Source organism: Neospora caninum, chromosome IX (genome assembly GCF_000208865.1).
Source record: "Neospora caninum Liverpool complete genome, chromosome IX".
NCBI lineage: Eukaryota > Apicomplexa > Conoidasida > Eucoccidiorida > Sarcocystidae > Neospora > Neospora caninum.
Genome location: NC_018390.1, coordinates 1,646,206 through 1,666,413, shown reverse-complemented (window position 1 = coordinate 1,666,413; position 20,208 = coordinate 1,646,206). Strand labels below are relative to the sequence as shown.

Genomic DNA, 20,208 nt, shown 5'->3' with positions numbered 1-20,208 from the left:
CTTCTGGCTGCCTCACACCTAGCGCCCAAGCTTCTAGAGAGAAGCTGGGTTTGCACACCGGCGCTGACGCAGGAATTCCACGTTCTCCATCTCCAGCACGTCCCACCGTGATCACCACCACCTGGCTATCTTCTGGATTATCTGTGTGAACGCAGACATAGCAGAGTTTGACCACCTTCGACGGCAAACCTGGGATCACAAGTGTGTATGCCTTTGTCGCGCTGTCCGCAGTCACCGAAAGCTCCTCCTGCAGAGAAGCACCGGGGATCAAGTCACCCAGCCGAGACGGCTGGTCAAAAATGTTGCACGAATCATCAGCACCCACAGCAAACACTGTGGCACTCTGACTGTCGCCAGTTGCTTGTTCTGGAAACAACACAGAGTCAACGGGGCATTCGAACCGCTGGCTTCCTTCAGTGCTAACAACATCTATTCTCTTCATATCGGTTCCCCGGTTTGGGGGTTGTTCAAGATCGAACCCGGACGATTGGGCTCCTAGCCGCGCATACGCCGGTAACAGCAGGGCTGCACCACTGCTTGACAGCGCGAAAAAGAAACTAGTTAGTTTCATTGTGTCTACAGGTCACGCTAAACCTACGGGCCTGGCTTCTTTGCACGCACACAAATGATGATCATCGGCCCCCCTGATCGGCACAAGCGCGCCGTTCCCTCTAATGTTTGGCTTCACGCTTCAACACTAGATCTATACACAATCAAAAAATGATTGGTCATATTACCACCAGCCGATCCACTTCGAGTGAAGCCAACCTGCACACAAAAAAATCTGCTTGTTCACAATCTTTGCTAACGGGCACATCGACGTGTCTCAGAGTGTCGGCAACAGAAAGGAGTTGGGGGACTCTTCAGACGATCGTCCAGTGCTCGCTTGACAAGGGTGACGGCGTTGTTGCAGTAGCCCACTGGCCCAGCTTGTGTGACTGTCTAGCCTTCACCCGGGCACCGACTGTCAGCTGCCGTTGCCGTGGAGGGGTGGATATCGCTCTCGGTGTCTACTCGATCCTGGATCCTGCGTCTCCCCTCCATTGAAGCGGGCAGGGAGTCGCGGAAATCCGTGCAACTGTAACAGGAACGAGAACTGCTACATCCCATGCTGGAGCCCGTCGAGTTTTTTTTTCCTTTCTTGTTGGCAGGTACTAATGGGCGTAGCCAATGAAGACTCTGGCACTCGCGTCCGAGCGGTCCACTTCGGAAGTTCACTGATGCGTGGCGGTTTGCCACTGCGTGTGTGATCTGCGGACATCGAGACCTGAGTCCAAGGAAGATTGCTGTACCGGATTAATGAGTGCCTTCCATAAATAGAGCATGACGAACACACGGTCGTGCCTATATCGGATACCCGCTCGGTACGATGACTCTAGAGTGGCCAAGAGACACTGGCCTCTTCATTAGCGAACTCAGATATATACTGGCTGCGAACTTGTTGCCAACAGATCCGTCTTTGAAACACGCTTCGTTTTTCCACACGGGGCGGGTGATCATACTGGTGTTCTAACCGTAGCGTCGTTGCATTGGTTCAAAATATCAGAGAATCCATGTGGATGTGATTACGAATGCATGCCACCGCGTGGGCGTTGACGCTACTCGCGAGCCGTCACAAAGAAGCCCGGCCCAGCTATACTAGACTGTGCAAGCTCATAGCACCATCCATATGGTGTAACTGAAAGAAATGATTGGCCATCTCATTGCGATGATATAGTCGGCAGGCCGGGAGAAACGAAAATAGCTTGCCAGCAATGTAAAAGCCCTCTGGGATTCAACGATTTGGAGCACACACAGAGAACAACGCGAAAATGTAGAAGATGACGTAGTCATGCTGGGGTGCCCTTCTGTGAGCGCTACACAGAACTGAATAAACGAAAGAGACTGGATAGCTAAGCAGCGCTTTCTCGAAACCATGTATACATACCAGAACTTGGAGCCGGTAAGAGACATCCAACTGTTCGGTTGGAAACTCGTTCGATGATACTTTCCGTGTCCTTCACCATGAGGTAAGATGGCGTCCGATGGCCGCGGCCTTCCGACGGTTCAGCAGCCGCACCCACCAAACAGGGGCACCTTCTTTCCAGTTTTTCGGTGCGGTGCCGGACAAAGACCCTGCATACTTCAACAGTTCTCTCCTCCCGCGGAGTTGAGCCCCAGAAGAACACAAACTTGCGGAGAAGCCCGTGACGTGGCGACAGACAGCCTGTCTGGTGAGAAGCCACAATCGCGCACGCGAGCCAGCCACCGGCGTTAACTTCACGCGCATGCCTTCGGACTTCCCATCAGCGCTCGGACTAAGCGCCATTCATGAGAATTCAAGGTTGAGTCTGGGGGAGGATGCATCCCCCAACGTTAGGCGACCTGTGAAGAGAAGCTCTCGAGTCGCGAAAGCCTATGCCGCAACGAAATTGACGCCGGGTGACACGTGATACAAGTTTCTCGCACCAGGAGGTTCCACTTGTGGTGCGTGGACCATCCTGCACAGCTAAACGAGCAAACGTCTCGCTCAGGGAACTCGCCCTCGGCTTCACTATCGCCACAGCTGACGCATTTGATTCTGACTCCTGCTTCCCTGGTCTTGGTGATTCTGTGACTTGCGCGCGAAGGTTGCGTTCGCATCGAGATTCATGAAGACGACTCAAACACCATGAGAGCGTCCTCATTTGTTGTTCCGTACTGTTCATGCCGCGTTACACACAAGTCCCCGCAGCTGAGATCACAGCTGAACGCACACAAACTGCTCCTGCGTTGGGCTACTAGTATGCAAGCCAATGGTGAGGAGAACATTAATTCCCGGCGGTGGATCCGCGGTGAATCAGACTGGAGTTGCCACGAACAATCACAGTCACGTTCTGGCTGGGCCACAGCTAGCTTCACTTCCCATAGCGAATGATTTTCAATTCGAGATCGCCACAGTGACAAACTGCACGGAGAAGTTACGGTGAATATCCTTGACGAGGTCGCCCAAGAGTGAGGCATCACTCGAGAACGGCGTGATCTCAAGATATCGTCGCGCCACACTAGGCCGCGGCTGCGTATACTTGAATGGTGACCAGCGGAAACGACCAGACTGTTCCTTGGTTCAGAGCCCCTTTTCAATGTCGCCTGGGCGTAGCGCCCGATGCGAATTCCATGGATAGCGTCTGCAAGGAATGGTAAGAAAAGGACTATGGCTCCGCTGCACACAGGACTGCCGAGCTTGGTCACTGCAGCTCCTCCATGCGAAGCAGGTGGCAGTCACCGACTTTCCTTCAGGTGCAAATGAAGCGTGCGCAGTTTCGAGGCGACAGCTGCTAGGCACCTCTCGTTTCGCAATTTTCTAAAATACACGTCGCAGTGCCAAGCGTTCAAACATGCCGCTGCACACAGTTTGCTCCCTGTGACACAAACAAGCATGGTGGCACAGGAAACAGCGTGAATTTCGATGGCGAGAGATACGCGAAAACTTCACCACACGCTTGCCTCCAAGTTAACAGACTCCTGGAAAGTGCCTCCACAGACGTGCAGCGCGAAAGGACCAACCCAGCATAACACGCTCGCTAACAATTCTGCCAACCCTACAGACCAGCTTACCTGCGCATGTCTCGCAAATGTCTTCGACCTCTTTCACCCTTTTTTCCTCCTCGCGCAGCTCCGAATATGCTAGCACAAGAAGGCGTTCGGCATCCACGCTACACGCTGCACACACCGGGGGAGGCTGCCAGTACCGACGTTGCTCTTGGAGTGACACGGGCTGAAACAAGGGGCTGAAGATGGACCCATGAGACGATGACGAGAATGTAGAACTCGATGAAAGGTCGAGTATTATCTTTTCATGTTCGTTGCCTTCCCCGTCATCGTCACTGGTGAAGTTACGACACTCGAGTTTCCTGAAAAGCTGCGCTCGGATATCGGCTTCGGCATCCTCTTCAAAATTAATTGTGCCTCCCGTGCGCCTTCGCCACCACCTGTCTGTGCTACCCCCTCCTTTGGGGCCTCCAGCACTCCCCCTCTTATTCTGCTTGTCTCCGGAGTTAGCCTCCGTCAGCCCTCTGACCGCGCCAGGCGGGAGTAGAGAACACTTCGCTCCACAGAAGAGGCAGGCCGAAGCTGCAAAAAAGTGGTGAAGGCGTACTTTGCTTCCTCCTCCGGCCCCGTTAGAAATTTTTAGTGCCTGCAGCAGTTTCTGCCGGGGCTGAGCCGCCGGCGATACCGCACCAGCCTTCGGCAGAACAGCCATTTGACCTGCTCCTGGCGTTCGCCTCGGCGGCGGACCGTCTCGAGCTCGGACTGGACCGCTTTCAGGACGCCTTTCCCGAAGCGGTGGTCCTGCCCCAAACCTCAGCATGCCCTGTCTAAGTTTCTTCACTATCTGCTGGTCCGTTTGTAGTCGACGACGCAGTCTCGTCGCCAGGCTTCTTTGCGGCTTCGGCATGCTGTCGAACCACTGGCGAAGATCTACAGAAGTTTGACCGGGAAGAAGACCAAAGAGGCGGTCGAGGGCAGGAATGATCTGCCGTACAATGTAATATTTCAAATAGATAGGCAGGAGCAGTTGCTCCGAACCACCGTCTCCAAGTCTTTGCAATACAGAAGGTAAAGAACCGGTGAGCTCTTGCCCGTGTTGCGCCGGTACAGAGGCAGAACGGGAGAAGCACGCGACAACCGCACTCATGTCGGGACGACGCCCGCCGAGGCGAGCCGCAGGCGCCTGAAAGGCTGCGGAGGCACCTTGCATTCTCCCGCCTTCAGGGGAAAACGCATCTGTGCCACCCCACAGCGTTGGACTGGGCATGTTTTCCCAACATCGAAGCCACACAAGAGAGGCGCCGTGCTGACTCGACAAGTCCCCACCGCCTTCGTGCTGGGGCGTCTGCGATCCAGCGCTCCAGCTCTCTGGAAGCTGGAGTGGCATCGGCCTCAGCACCTTTTGAGGCGCGCCGTAAAGAAAGAGGCTGACCAGGTTATCAGCCCTTCCTCCCCCTTCGACTTGTTCAGGGCTGACAGCGCAATCAAGAAGCCGCAACGCGGTCTGCTTCCCTGTCAGAAATGCTTCGCCTCCGCCGAGGCCGAGATCCGCGTATACAAACGCCACTCGCTCGCCGCGCGAAGGCCCCGACGGAAAGGCGAGAGCCGCTTCGGACACGCCCGCGCCGGCCACATCGTGCAAACCCACAGAGGGTCGCGCGACGGCTTGCAAACGCGCATACGCCACTTTGGCTTGTGGGGGCAGGGACGCAGCGGTCGACGCGCCGACCTCGGCTTTGTAAGACCCTGAGCGGAAACCAGAAGCAGCGCGCCAGAGAGAGCCAGATTCTCAAAGCATTTTTAGAGTGCATCCGCGGCAAAAAAAAATACTGGAAACAATGGGGCTTCCGAACGCACCAGTGAGCAACGACCTAGTACCGCCCCTGGACACATCCAGTGATTGTCATCTCCTGGATGCGCGGCAATCGACTGCGACTTAGAGGCTAGGCAAGAGGCAGCGGGGGGCGGAACGTCAGGGCATGTGATCACCGGAGCAGACGACTCTCAGCGAAGGATGTCGAATATGTGAGAGCAACGCGTGCTACTCCCGTATTCGCGTTCACGCACCGCGAGTTCTAGTCGACGCCCCTGGCGCTGCAAAGAGATGAGAAAAACAGCGTCTGACCGTCCTCGCACACTGGACTCACCGAGCCTGCATTTCTTGTAAAAAATAAAATCCTTCAAGGGGACTTGGTTTGACAGGATCTTTGTCCACTGCCGGTAGAGATGAGCCTTGACCTGCGAGATGTCGCGAGAGGCGAAGAAGGTTTGTAGAGTGGACTCCAAAATCGAACTCGTACATCCACACTGATCTCGCCGGATCGCCTCAATGCCCTGAGCGAAGCAGCCGTTGGAGAACCCAAAGGTATGTTTACTCGCTTCGGACAACGCAGAACCAGAGTCTAGATTTGCTATCGTCCTGTCAGTGGAAGCCGTTTCCACCCCCACACTTGGCCCAAACGCACCTTTGCCTCAAAAGTTGGAGGAAGATTCGGCGACGCATACGCGTTTCCTACATAGCGCTTCTTCGAGACGAGACAGCAGGGGTAGAAAACCTGTGTGCGCGATACAAGGGAGAGGCGCAGAAGTAGCCGCAACCCAGCATGAGGACATTTCGATGCCTCAGTGGAAAGGAACTGAGGCAGACCAAACGACTCCGGGGACAAATACGTCCCAGCCCTGACGAAAGCGCTGCGGCGGATGGCCGTGGGTCAGGTTGAGGAAAATGCGTGGGCGACCGTGGCAGGAGCACGCGCATGCTAGAGACAAAGGAAAGAAACGAGCAGGAATTAACGTGACTCTGTTAATCCTTTTTTCTTCAGGGGCAGACAGGGCAGACGGACTCGGGGCATCTGAGGACGTTCTTGAGGCTACCGAAAAGATCGCAGAGTGGATCTCGACTTTAGCGAGGCCTTTGTGGAAAGGCGAGTGACATTGGCATCAACGGTGTTTTGGGATGGCAGCACACACGGAACGAAAACGTCTGCATGTTTGGACAGACACTTTAGTCAGCACGAGGCGGAGGAATGAGAAAGGGAGTGCAAAGTGAAGCGCATCGCGACGAAAGCACGCTGGAAGCTCTCACGGACTTTTTCGAGCTCCAGCTCAACAGGCGCTGGATTTTGCTGAGTGACAGTGTACGCGATTTCACGGCCGATCTCGAAGGCAGCTTCCAAGGACTTGTTCTGGACCAGAACAAAGAGACTATCCGTGTCTCCGTACAAAACTCTTCCGCCCCACCTGAAACGACGGACACCACGTAACCAACCGCCCAACATCCAAATAAGAAATGAGAAAAGTTTCGTGCTAGAATCGAGTTGGGGAGAGGGACGAGTCGTCGCCGAACTCAGCAGTCTGAGTGCTGATCTACACACCGTTGCACGATGATTCGTGACGTGTTCAAACGCATGCATGCAAACATGCAAAAATGCGCGGCGCCACGATCGATCTCCGCTACGGATACAGCGGGTCTTGCCCTTGTCCCGTTCCTTGAGGGGAAGGCCTTTGTTTTCGAGGACGTCCCCCAACATCCAAATTCAACTCGAAGCGAAAACAGGCCTTGTTCACATCGTGTTCAGGTTCGAGCGAAGTCGAACGACTCAAGAGGAGGTACTCACCTCGGAGTGCTATGGACGAGCTCGATGGCGCGCATGAGCGTCGTACGGGCTGTCTGTACAATTGCATCGGCAATGTCAGCGCACGGCATGTGCCCTGTGAAACTCGCTGCGGTGTAGCTGCAAGAAAGATTGAAACATGAGAAAAACGAAGCGCAAGCCGTGCCAGTGTCCATCCGGCTAAACGCGTGCTGGGCCCGTGGCATCGACGAGCACGCGGAAGGTGGCTACCACGCGAGGCGCCTAGATTCGAAAGCCGTCGCGTCCATCCCACATGCAGTCCGATCTATCTATGTATCTATGTATCTATGCATGTATGTATGTATGTATGTATCTATCTATCTACCTATCTATCTATCTATCTACCTGTGTGTGTGTGAATAGGTGTCCTGTGCGTCTCCTATTCCCCAGCGCCCGTAGTCGGTACCACGACTCTACTCTTCGGTAGCTGGGCGCTTCGAATATCTGTGGACATCGATGCGTCATGAATCTGCCTCACTCCATTGAGAATGAGAAGTGTAAGAGCAAAAAGGTCCCTAGTGGAATAGAGAACCCCGTACCGCCCGCAAGCGTTCCTAGTTCTTATGACTAACTCAAACCCCGTTCCGATGGAATGCTGTCAAGCGCTAGGGAGGCCCGGCGTTTCCGTTGCAGGCTTTGAGTCACCAAAAACAGATATTCACGAAACAGCATTCGTATCACAGCGACGTTGTCTTTCCAGCAGTTCGTGGCGCACCCGTAGGAGACGTTTGCTATCATCTTGAGGCCGTACTGTCTGTAGTTCAGGAGCCGGAGTAAGCCTTCGTCGACCTTCCCTGCCAAACACGAACGTAACAGAGGACGTCGCAGTGTCTTGTTTTTACAAAAGGACCACGTGGAAAGGAACCCAGCTACGGACGCATGAGGCGGCATCCTGCATGGCACACACCTGAGAACGCGGCGGGGCAGAGCGAGACCCGTTTGAGACCAGGCTGTACGGGAGAGTCACACAGAATAAAGAAAAGGCGCGCGCAGCACGGCTGCGTTTTAAAACAGCTTCTCTGTGGCATCCGCTGCAGTGTCTGGTCAACTGGCACGCACGGCGAGGGACTGGCTAGTCGGTTTGCGTTTCGGCGCCCCTATTTCATGTCTGGCGCCGATACGTTCCAGTGTCTTGGAAGAAACAAAGTTACCTTTGTACTTTTTGATGGCTTTTTGAACCATGATGCGCGTCTGAAGAATCTCGCTGAGGACTTGCGGGAAAATCCCCTTTCTCACACGCCGCGACACGAACATCGCACCGCTGGGGAGAAGCCGAATGCCGCCACTGTCTGCGTCCCACGCCTGGCTGGTGCAAACGTCGCTGGAAGCTTGGCTGTGTCCGCGCTCGCCGACGCGTCCCGCCTGTCTCTCGTTGTCCCCCTCTTGACAGCCACGCAGCGGCGCAGCCTTCCGTAACTCCGCGGAAGCAGCTTCGTAGTAGGCCCCTGAAATCTGCTGAAACAGCGCTGGCGGCGCGTGGAAGTCCATCACGCCCAGCGTCTTCACGGGTTGCACTGTGGGATCTACCTGGAGAACCGGAGGCAAGAAAGGACCCCAGAGGACGGCAGAAATGGCGAAGTTAAAGGTGAGGAGCAAGCGCGCAGCTTCGCTAGGTGCACGGCGTGAGCCAGACCACGCGCGAGGCCCGTCGGGGACTCTACAAGAGGCGGTGACTACACATATTATTCGCTTCCACGTACTTCAACCGAGCCCATAGCCGTCGAGTAGCAGATGTTGTTGGCAATCACAATGGAGGGGTAGAGAGACCGGAAGTCCAGAACAAGCACGGGGCTCCAGTAAAATCCACTCTTTGGTTCGAGGACGAGTGGAATACACAGCGGCGCCGGCTGCTCTGTCACCTGAAGAATTGCAGGACGAAAAGGCGAACGACAGCCGACACAACGTAGAGAGACTTGCCACGCACATGCCGATACGCGTTTCGACAGACGCTTATCTGATTCTCATCCAGTTGACGATCTGTGGCTGTGGGGCCCATGGAGCCCCGGGAAACCAGGGCCGTGCGCACACGACACAAAACGTGGACGCAGCGGCCTCACACGCGATCAAACGAGAACGACAGCCAGGTGGTAGCCTGCGGTGAGAGGACGGACCTGACTTTGAGAGGGCGACACGAAAAGGTAGTCGAGACGCTTGGTCGCCTGGATCATCACGCTTTCCACTTTGAACTGGCTTCCTCGCGTCAGGGCACTGAAGAAATCGCAGCCGTAGAGCCTCGCCAGCTCAGCTGTTCGAGGAAGCAACTCTGTGCTGTCGATCAGTGCGAGTGTGATACGCACCCTGCAGGCAAGTGAACGTTACCGGATCAGCAAAGAGAAACGAACTGAGGAGAGCCAGTGGAGGGGTTCGAGCCGGCCAGGATTAGGCCATAAGGCAGTGAATCAAAAAGCAATCACATATGCATGCACTGGGGAGCGAACCGACGCAACGACGGTCTTCACGCTTTTCGTGAGGCGTGTGGGTAGCTTGCCTTCCCAGATGCTTCCGACGGACCCAGAACACTCGCGAGTGCAGCGAATGGAGACCAGAGAGGCTCCGCCAGACGCGGACACGTGGTCCGCAGCAAGACTGAACGCTGTATGGTCCCTCTGCGCCGTCCTGTGTTGAATCCGTTTATTCGAAAAGAGGCAGGACGGAGAAGAGGGACGAAGCCGAGCAAAAACAAGGCGAACGCCGTGAGACACTCAGCAAACAACGGAAAAGGAAGCAAAACATCATCGCTCTCTGCTTGTGGTCCGGAAGCTCGCCGAAACACGCCACGCTGTCCCTCCTTTCCCTCCCGCTTCGTCTCTCCATTTGATCCGTCGCCTTACCTTCCCAGCAGGTACTTGAGGACCGCACCCATAGTTGAAATGGCCCACACCACCTCTGCGGCATTTTCTCTCGGTTGCCGTCCAGGCCGCCCAACCGGACAGCCTGCCGTCCGCTCTACGTCTTCAAAGATTTCCTCCAACGCGAGGCTACCTTGCTCGACCAGAGTACTCTGGGCATCGCCGCGCCCCTCCGTCCCTTCCTTCTCTGCTCCCTTCTCTCCATCGCCCGTCTCTTCCGCCCCGGCATCGGCCACCCGCTGGCCCTCTACCCTTCGCTTCGTTTCCAGTGCCCAGCTGTTTCGGTCCGACCGCGCTTCGCCCCGTGAAACGCGCGCCTCCCCCTGGGCACCAGAACCCCCCTTGTCTGCGCCTTCCTCACTGCCAGTCGGCTGACCGTTTGTCTCTTCGTGTCGCCGCACACGCTGCTGCCACGCCCGCCAGGCTGTCATGAGTTCGACTTCGTCGCGCCTCTCTGCTCGCCTCAAAGCGCCCTGGCCCTGCTTCCAGAGATTCGCGAGGATCGCCGGCGGCACAGACGCGAACGTCTTGCCGAGCACCTCTGTGGTGACGCCTTCCAGGGATGACTGCTGGAGCTTCACTTCGCTCTGAAGCAGCCTCCAGCACTCGAGGAGGAGCCGACCCGAGAGCGCGCCGCCCTGGCGGAGCACGTCGGAGACCCCACTCGAGCGCCCGGACTCGCGAGCCGCCGGCGGTCGCGCGTCACGGGCAGGAGACGAGCGAGACGGCGGACTGGGCGAGGCCGATGCCGCTGGGGTGGGGGAGGAAGACGAAGAGTGAGAAGACTGCTGGGGGACAGGCGTCGCAGGCGTAGAGGTGGTCGTGTGCGACCGAGGCGGAAACGGGACAGACTGGAGACAGGAGAGAAGGCGAGGATCTGCTCTGCAAAGACAGGGAAGAATCAAAGGCAGGCGCAGGACGAAAGGCGTGTCCGACACGACGCTCTCGAGGTGAGAATCATCGGCCGCCTCCGCGGTGAAGGCGACCGGTTATCATATGCCTACGGTGGACCACGCTGCGTAATCTGAGCCCGGTGTTTTTACAATTCCCGTATCGCCCATGAAACGCGCCTTAATTTCGACACAAATACACCCAGCGCGGTGGGGGCACGGCACGTCCTTGAAAACGCCCCGGTGTGTTCAAACCGCAGACTCCCGCTGCGAGCAGCGTACGCGTCTTACCGTCTTCCGAGTGCTTTCGCTACTTCCAAGCCAACGCCGAGGACACGCGCTCTGCGCAGGAGAAAGCCAAGGCCCGTGCTGCCACCGTCCCACTGGAGAACCATTGAGGGATCGGCCACACTAAAGATAAGACAAACGCGATGCAGGAGCGCTCGCTCGCTGTCCACCGCCACCAATTCTGTCTCGGGAGGAAGAAAGGCCGTCAGCTGCTGCTGCGCGGCCTTGGTGAACGGATGGCGAGACTGCCATACGGCGACGAAGTCGGCAAACGACCGCTGGGCGCGAACGAAGGGCGAGGCGCAGGACGAACTGGAAAGGAGGTGAGCTGTCGACGGCCAAGGAGCAGAAGCGGTGGGGCACGCCGGAGGAGAGGCACAGAACTGTGAGTTCAATGGCAGGCGAGGCTTGTACACTTGGTCAACGAAGACGATGATCGAAGCATCGAAATAGGCAAGACCGTCCGCCGCTTCTTCGGCCCGTCGCTCGCCTCGGGCCGTGGACAGAAAGGCCTTGGTGCCGCCAGTGCCCTTCTCCGTCTCCGAAGCTGAGCGCGAGAGAGGCTCACCAGAGACGCCTTCCTCCTCTCGCCTGCCTCCGTGCCTTTCCTCACTCGTTCGGCCGTCTGCTTTCCCCGCCTTGGGCTCAGCTTCGTCCCTTTCCTGGCCGTCTGTCTTCCGTCTTTCTCCGTCCCGTCTGGGCGCACCTGCCTGCTGCCCCCGACTCGCCTGCGCGCGACCACAAGCCAGCGCGAGGCGCTCATCTCTGAGCACCAAAGCGACACCGAGGATGGCGTCGTGCTGCGAGTCAGGCGCTCCAGCATCGACCGCTTCGGGGCTGCTGAGTCTCCGTTCCGCGAGAACTTCGACGGCGAGCAACGCGCCGTAACTGGCGAGCTCGCTTTTCCCACGAATTGCTTCGTCTCTTCTGTCTGCCGAGAAGCCTTGGAACGGCCGAGCCTGCTTCGCCGCGTCCTTTACAGCCGCCGCGACACTGAGTTGCGAAACGCTCCCATCGCCTTCTCCAGCCCCTGCCCAAGAGATGTCGCTGCTGGAGCACGTGCTCGAAAACGTATGGCTCGTCGCGATGCTTCCAACTGACAGACTCAGCAAACCGTGTTGCTGTCTCTGGGAAGAAAGTAAATGTTGTTCCCGGCCACACGCGGAAGTGGTCCTGTCTCCACACACACTGTCACCCGCCGCAAGGGGATCTCCTTCACCAATCTGGCGCGGAAACGCGCCTTCCGCCTCGTTGCCCTCGTCCCGCTCCGGACCGCCCACGCTCTCTCTGTCCCCAGCTTCCACAGAGTTGCTGGGGTTTCCTGTCAACGCATCTGCTCCGCTAGGCGTCAGGGCGGGCGACAAGCGACCGGGGTCGACTTGCGCCTCAGAGACGTCAGTTGGCCTGCGTAGGTTTTGCTGCTCGCCCGTCTCGCGAGGGCAGCTCTCCGGGTGCATGCATGAAGACTCGCACGCCAGCTCGCGACCCGGAAGACGTTCTCGCGTCGCCTCCTCTTCGGCAGAGTTCCCGCAGGCCCTCGCCGCGACTCCGTCGCGGCGAGGGCCGTCGGCGGCGCTGCCGGGCGACGCGGATGAGGACGAAGGCGCCCCAGAGTGCAGCTTCACTTCTGAAGCAACGGGTTCCGCTCTGAGTCCAGACATGTGGGTCATGCTTCGCCTACGACTTCTACTCCTTTTCTCTCGTCGGCTCGAGGCTGTTTCGTCGCCCTCGGACTGAGTCGCTGGCACCAGCATCATTACGATCCGCCCCACATTATCCATCCTGGTGGTCCACCTCAGAGCCGCTATCGCCGCTCTTCTACACCTGCGGTCGTTCCGCCTTGTCTCATTCCTAGGCTGATCGTATTCAGCGCTTCGTCTCACGTCGCGTTCCGGCTCGTCTCCACCGTCTCGAGGTCCCCGGAGTCGTCCGCGCCCCGCCGCGGCCGCGCCCTTGCCTGGCCGCTCACTCTCAGCCTCGCCGCACCGGCTCGGGTGTCTCTGTCGGTGGCGTGCCTCTCTGCGGATCTCTCGCCGCAGCAGTCTCTCATGCCGCTTCTGCACACTGGGCGGACAGCTCGCGAGCGCCTCTTGGGTCGAGGGCGGCGGCCTGTAGAAGCCCCAGAAGGCGATGCCAGGCGCCCCAGGCTCTTGTGATGGCGCGAGCCCTCCGCGGGCCGCGTCGCGTCTTTCTCCACGACAGAGCACGAAAGAAACAGGCGACGCCGGCTCTTCCAGCGCCTTGTCCGCCTCCCCCGTCACCAACAAACTCGCCGAGCGGCCTGAGGCACCCTCACTGGCATCTTCGGATGACGATGAAATCTCCACTACCAGCGTGGGTTGGCCGATCTTTCCGGGAAAAAAAGGTTCCAGCGAAGGGTGAGCACGGCCCGCGTCCCCGACGCGATCGCTCTGTCCCGGCCCTTTGCTGCTCCCGGCCTCTCTTGCCTGCGCTGGCCTCTTTGCACCATCTGTGGAAATGGCGGCGCTTTGGCGGTGCTCGAGGTGCGAGCCTTGTTCCGGGTGGTAGTCGGCTCCAGCACGCAAACCTAGTCGTTCCGATCGCTGCGAACCCTGCTGAGACGACCCTCGAGAAGCATAGAGCGACGACTGAGAAGCAGTGCGCTGAGAGGACAGGACTTGCGACCGTCGCGCATTCTTCCTCCTTCTTCGCCTTCTCGTCTGCTTGCCGAGCGCCGCGCGCCTCTCAGCCAGAAGGCGGGTCTCCGCCGCAGCAGCTGCCGCGATGCTTTCGGCGCGGCGAGCTCCGAGGACTGTCTCCTGTTCGCGCAGAGACCGCCCTCCCAGCGTTGCGTCCACCGCGCGGATGACTCCCAGCGGCAAATCCCGCGGATCTCCAAAGAAAGGAAGCTCTGCGGGCTCGTCCGGCCAGCCTTTCACTGACTGCTGCGACACCGAGCAGTGCTCAACCAGGGGAGCGTCGTGGGCTGCGCGGTGGGTCAACGGAACCGCCGGAGAAGCCTCCAGCTCACTGGAAGGCGCCAAAAGCACGCAGGGGACCTGAGAGGCGCGGGGGTGTCGAGCCAGGGTCTCGGGAGAGTTGTGCGCCGCGCCTTCGCTCTTGGCTTTCCCCGTCTGAGAAACTCGGTCGTGAGGCACGCACCATTCGTCGTTGTCCTGTCCTAGGTGGCCCGCCTCAGGCGGTACATTCGCTTTGTCTCCTTGCTCGTCTGCTAGTTGGAGATTCTCTTGTCGGCTTTTAGATTCTGCGTTTTCGCCGGAAGCCCGTTCCGTGCGTCCGCACGCCTCGTCCGAACCACTGGACAGAACGACAGTGGCTGCATATGAGGATGACGATCCTTGCTCCTCCCCTCCCAGACCTTCCTCGCCTGGAACCGGAGACAAACCGTCCCCACGTGGTGCCGCCTTGAGGCAGTGTCCCATCTCCCCCCTTCCGCCGTTTCCTGCCGACTGCCGCGCATCTGTCGAGGTCCCAGCTAGCGTCTTGACCCCGCCCGGAATCTCCGGGCTGGCTAGCGAGATATTCTCGGCATGTTGACGCATGCCCGCGCTCGTAGAGCGATTCGCCGGCTCCGCGGCGGAACCGGCAGGAACACACAAGCACTGAGGGGGGACGGAGCCTCGCGATTTGCAGGACTCTCGAACTCCCTGGACACCTGACGCCGAAACATCGTCTGGCGTCATGCTCGCTGATCTCGACTGATTGGCGAGCGCGTCGACTGGGCGCGTGGCCCCCTCTAACTGAGGCTGTGCACGCATTTCCCCTTTCGCCTTTTCCTCTTCTGGTGGCGGCTTCCTCGAGGAGTCATTTCCCGCCTCCGGGGCGCCGCTCGGTTCACTCGAAAGGCTATCGCCGCTGCTTCCTTCCCCCGAGTCATAGTCGACCGTAGGCGAGCAGCTGCTGCTGTCGAGCGTCGGTGCGCGTCGCCGCCCCTGTGCACTTCGCAGTCCTTTTCTTCTCTGCCGAGCGCGGCGTTCGTCCTCTGCACTGCTAGTCCCCGATGAACTCGACTGAGATGGACTGCACACCTGCAGTGCAAAAAGCTCGTCAGGCTCTGGAGCCGCGCCGCGACGCCTGCGAGGCCTTGGTCGCCTGTCCCTTTCTGCGGCAGACAAGAACGAGTCCACCTCTTCCTCGAGGTCGAAGAGGGGTTCCTCGTACACGTCGTCGTCGGGCGAACCCGCGGTGGGGAATTCTCTGTCCCCGTCCGCTGCGTCTTTTCCGTCAACCGCCGCTTCCACAGTGGCGCTGCCGTCTCGCACGGTCGGGCCCGCGTCTGCTGCTTCTCTCCCGCTGCACGCCTGTACTTTGCTCGCTGCATGTTCCTCGTCTGGATCTCGCCAGTCTTCCGCGACTTCCACGAACTCTCCGTCCTGTGCCTCGCTGAGTTCAGGCGCAGACGGCTCCAGGATTGATGCGGGAGGGCCGTCGGCGGTTTGCTCCAGAACCACCTCCGCCTCCGAGCGCTCCACCCTCGAGGCGCCACTCTCGGGCTCCTTCCAGCGGCCGAACGGACCTGTCCACCTGCTTGGGCTCTCACTCTGAGGCGAGGAATAGGAACTCTGGAGAGGCGCGTGCTGCGAAGGCAAACGCGCTTCTACCGGCAAATCCCCGTGCCGGTTGGGGTCGGGGGCTGGAGGCGAAACCCGTGCGACGGCGCCGTGAGCAGCCTCGCCGTCTCTCCAGTCATCTGAAAGAGAATTGGGCGACGGCAAGACCGAAGACTGGGCAGCAGCAAGTGGAGCGCGTTCAGGTCGTGCCTCCGTTCTGATGAAATGATCGGACAAAAAATCGGTGCGAACATGCCTCGAAGTTGGTCCTTCCAGTCGAGTCGCTAAGCATGAAGGTGCCAACCCCGGTAAAGCGAGCGCTTCCAGCGTGTCTCCCGACCCGCGTGCTTCTCTGGGGAGGCGCTTTTCACAAGCGAGCTGTTGAGAGAAAACAGCTAGAGACTGATACGCGGCAAACCCCGTTGCCGCGTTCGGCGGCGCGACGACAGGGACGCCTCCCGGGTGTGCCGACGCTCGACCTCCGAGCTTCTCTGTGGCCTCGCCCGCAGAGGCAGGAGCGTGGTGACAATGCCACGAAGGCTCGGAGGGCCCGCCGGGGAGCGGGCAGGCAGCTGAGGATGGGGACTGGAAGCCTTCGCGGGCGTCGGGAACGAGCGGGTCTTGAGACGCGCTGAGCGAGGACAGCTGCGACGTCGCGGAAAGCGAAGCGGAGTCGATGAAGAACCCAGAGGCGTTCGCGGGGGACAGCGGGGGACACGAAGACGTGGAGGAAGACTGGGAGGCGGAGCAGGGGCGTCGCATGTCCTCGGCTGCGTGCGGTGGAAGCGACAGGAAGAGAGACGAGAACCAAGAACCGGTCCGACGGTCTGCGGTGGAGCCGTCGCCCGTGGCCTCTGGAGGTGGGGTGACACGCAGACGCTTCGCGTATTGTTCAACTCGTGAAGCTGGCCCCGAGGAGACAGACCCATGTGTCGCCGCGCAACCCTGGTTCTCGCTCCACGCCTGTCTGTCTGCATCGCCATGCACAGACGGTCCTTCGCCCCCTGCCTGGGCCTTCTCCCTCGCACTGACCGCATCCCGTGTTGCCTCAGAGGCAGGAACTGTTGCCGCCGTTTGTGGTCTCTGCACACCCTGTTCGCATGTCCCCCCTCGATCTTGGGGGGATGCAGCTGTTAGGGTCTGCCTTTCTCCCTGTCTCTCGCGTCCTCCCTGCGACCGTCCCGCTTCTGCTGGAAGACGCCCTATCTCGCCCAAAAGCTCCGGGAGCTCTTCCACCCGGTCCAAACTGTCGCCAGAGCCCGTCGCGCTGCGCTGAGGACCGCGGTCCCGGTCCAGCCCGCCCCTCGGCGAACCGTTGCCGCGCAGGTCGGCCCGAATTGCCGAGACGTCCCTCAGAGCGCCGGTTTTGTCGAGGAGCTGAGCGAGCCGTCGCTTGAAGATTTCCGGCACTGCGCCGCGCGCAGGTGTCTCGTCTCTTTGGGCGAGGACGGCCGCGGCGGCAGAGGGAAGGGTCGGGGGTGCGGGGAGAGCTGCGTTGGGACTGTCAAAGGGGAAGGGGATGCCCAGACCTGCGCAGCGAGCGGCTTCTTCTCTCCAGAAGTCGAGCACGGAGCGCAGGAGCAGATCTGCTGCGAACGACGATGTACGCTCCCAGCCCCCTCCTGTGGAGGCCTTGGTTTTCTCATCCGACTGGGAGGCGACGGGTGCGGAGCGGTCGGTCCCTGCCTCGGACGCGGAGATGAAGAACGGATTCAGAATGTGTCTCGACATCACATGGCATTCCAATTCACACTTTGTGCGGCGCGGAACGCGGGATGGCAAGACACGAACGCAGCTTCGCGTGCCGCGAGGGGGCGGCTCTTCCCCGGTCGCCATAGCAGGCGAACTGGCCGGAGGTCCACAGGCTCTGGATGGGGACTGCGGACGCGCGAAGGGTGGACGAGGCGACGGCAAACCCAACGAGGAAGCCCGCGACGTGTTTTCTGCATTTGGAAAGGCGACGCGCAGGTTTCCCTCGTCACCACACTGCTGAGAGGCCTTCGGGTTCCGTAAGCGCCTCCACAGCTGCGCCCACGACTGGCTGAGAAAAACGCCCCCGGGTACAGCGGCAGGACGGTGCATGAAGTCGCTGCCTTGAGGCCGTTGCGCTTGTGTAACACTGTGCGTCTCTCGTCGATCCTGCGCTAGTTCCCACGGGGAGCGAGAGCGCGCTTGCTCGCGGGCACCGATTCGCCCCGTCTTCTCAGCACGCCAGCCTTTCTCGGCGGCGGCCCCGCCTCGGGCCTGGTCTCCTTCGCGAGCGCGCGCCGTTGTCAGCGGGCATTCTGGAGCGTCCGTGGGGCGACGCGCCGACCCGGCGAGAAGAAGCGGAGGAGCGAGGAAGAGGGGCTGTACGAACGAGGGAGCGACGAACGTGAGGAGGTCCATGCCTCGAAGGTGGAAGTCGGCGAGGAAGTGACTGACAAAGGGGATGTGGATTTCAAAGGGTTGGAGTGGGCTGCCGGTGACGCGCCCTTGGAGAAGCAGCGCAGCCAGCTGCACAGTTTTGCTCCCTGGATGAAGAGTGGAAATCTTGACGAAAAGGCGCGGCGCGTGGTCATACCCGTAGAAGGCCCGCTTCTTGACGAGACGCAAGGCAAACAGCAGAGGCGAGCCCGAAGCCGCGGACGGACCTTGGCCAGGCTGGCGAGAGGTCGCCTGGCCTCTGTGCGCCGTCAGTTTCTCCTCGCACGCGCGAAGTTTGGCAGAGAACCACTGGAGCCAAACCTCTGGCCTCTCGTGAGCTTCTCGAGGCAGAGGAATGAAAAAGTAGGGAAACACATTGTGCACTGTGACGCAGCACATGCGCCCCAAGAAACGCCCGTCGCCACGTGGACAGCGAGCGGAAGTCGACGAAACAGAAGACGAAGAGATGGAAGACAAATGCAACTCGGAGGGCGGCGAACCCGCCGTGGGCGCAGGGGACAGGGCCGTCGCGGCAACAGATGTGAGGGGGTTTTCATTGACAACTCCGTAGATACGAAGCACTGGAACTCGCCAGATTCGACGACCTGAGAAAGGCGCCACGGCCGGATCCAGCCCCGGGACTGGAGCCTCCAAGCAGGGTTCCACTACAGTCACGGAAACCGACATCACGAGGGCGTTGCCGCTGTCGTCGCGCGTGGGACAGCCGTCGGAGGCGAGCGATTCTGGAGGACCGGGCGAAACCGGAAGAGACTGAAAATCAGGGAACGGGCGCGAACCCGACGACGATGGTCGCGGACAGCAGGCAGAGACAGGTCCTGACGGTGAAGATGGAGACGCCGGCTGCGGCAAACCCGACGGGGTTTCTGGCAGCCGGAAAGACGGGTTGAGAGAAAGAGACGGAGAGATAGAAGAAGATGCACATTTGAATGTCGACAAAGATGAAGGTGCCGTACAAGGCAAGCTTTCCGTCGAAGGACGACCTGGCGGAAGGATCCGCCGAGCCTTCTCTCTTCCAGTGGCAATTTCAGGGCGGCTGCACGAAGCGAGTGCTGTGTTGACCTGTTCCCCAGTTGGACCTCCTGCGCCGACACCGACCGCGCTGTCGCTAAAACCCCGGCGGCGTCGAGCAACCCTGTTCGCTCCATCTGAGAACCCGTATTCCGGTTCCGCAGGCCCTCTGGAGACAGGTGGTCCGTATGCACCCTGACCAAGCCGCGACTCTCTCGTGTAGACAACTGCTGACGGAATAACGCCGGGGAATCTCGCCACTGCTCCTTCAAGAGAGCGGCCTCCCGTGTGCCTTTGTTCCTCGACTGTATCTGCCCCTAGTCCCCCTCCGCATGCATTTGGTTGCTCACCTTCTTCCTCTCCTGGTTCTCTCCCCTGTGCCCGCCCGCTCCCGGCCCGCGGCGAACACTGACGAGCGGTTGCCCGCCGCGCAGCGCCGACGTCTTCATCTCTCCCAGAGCTTTCCACCTGAGACCGGGTCGGTGGCTGCTGAGCCGGGATTCTTGGGACATTCTTCGGGGCAGAGACAGTGCTGTCAAGAGACGCCGTAGGATGCATCGTAAAAACAACGCCTCTTCACGGGTTCCCGTCTCGCCACTTGGACCTGGGGAAAGAGGGCGTGCGGGAATTCCGGAGACTGGCGCGCGTTCCGGGAACGGTAGCCAGCCGCTTTGCCGCTGTGACCTTCTCGGTGCGACTAACTAACTGTAAATGGCGGCATATCTGTCATTTATTTTGTTTTTGCATGCCGTCCGTGGTCCAGGCGGTCACGCGCCCGCCGCCTTCTGACCGTCATTTTCAACGAGACCCGTCACGGAAGTCTGAGCCTCGTGTTCGAGTTCACCCACGGCCCCCCCCGCTTGAGATCGAAGGCCTCAAAAAAAGAACGCACGCAAGACTTCCGTGTACTCAGTGCCAGTGAGAGAGGCAGATGAAGAGAAAAGGAACGGGCTAGCTCGCTGGGGACTTCAAAAAGACTCTAGGGATAGGGGAAAAAACCCTACAGGAAAGAGAAAAGGGGGCGCACCAGCAGGAGGGAACGACAGCTTCGGCGCGAAAGAGTCGAGCT

At 59.5% G+C, this 20,208-nt stretch overlaps 1 protein-coding gene across 1 annotated transcript; it reads right to left on the bottom strand.

Annotated features, from left to right (window-relative positions):
• Positions 1-3,472: 3,472 nt before the first annotated feature.
• Positions 3,473-19,651, bottom strand: NCLIV_040490 (DNA polymerase, related; the record flags this gene model as incomplete). Its single annotated transcript, XM_003880958.1, has 11 exons — positions 3,473-5,256; positions 5,658-5,844; positions 6,600-6,750; positions 7,128-7,244; positions 7,861-7,939; positions 8,297-8,672; positions 8,846-9,004; positions 9,257-9,443; positions 9,977-10,876; positions 11,176-18,881; positions 19,490-19,651. 11 exons carry the CDS (start codon positions 19,649-19,651, stop codon positions 3,473-3,475), a joined length of 11,808 nt encoding a protein of 3,935 aa, XP_003881007.1.
• Between the last annotated feature and the right edge of the window lie 557 nt (positions 19,652-20,208).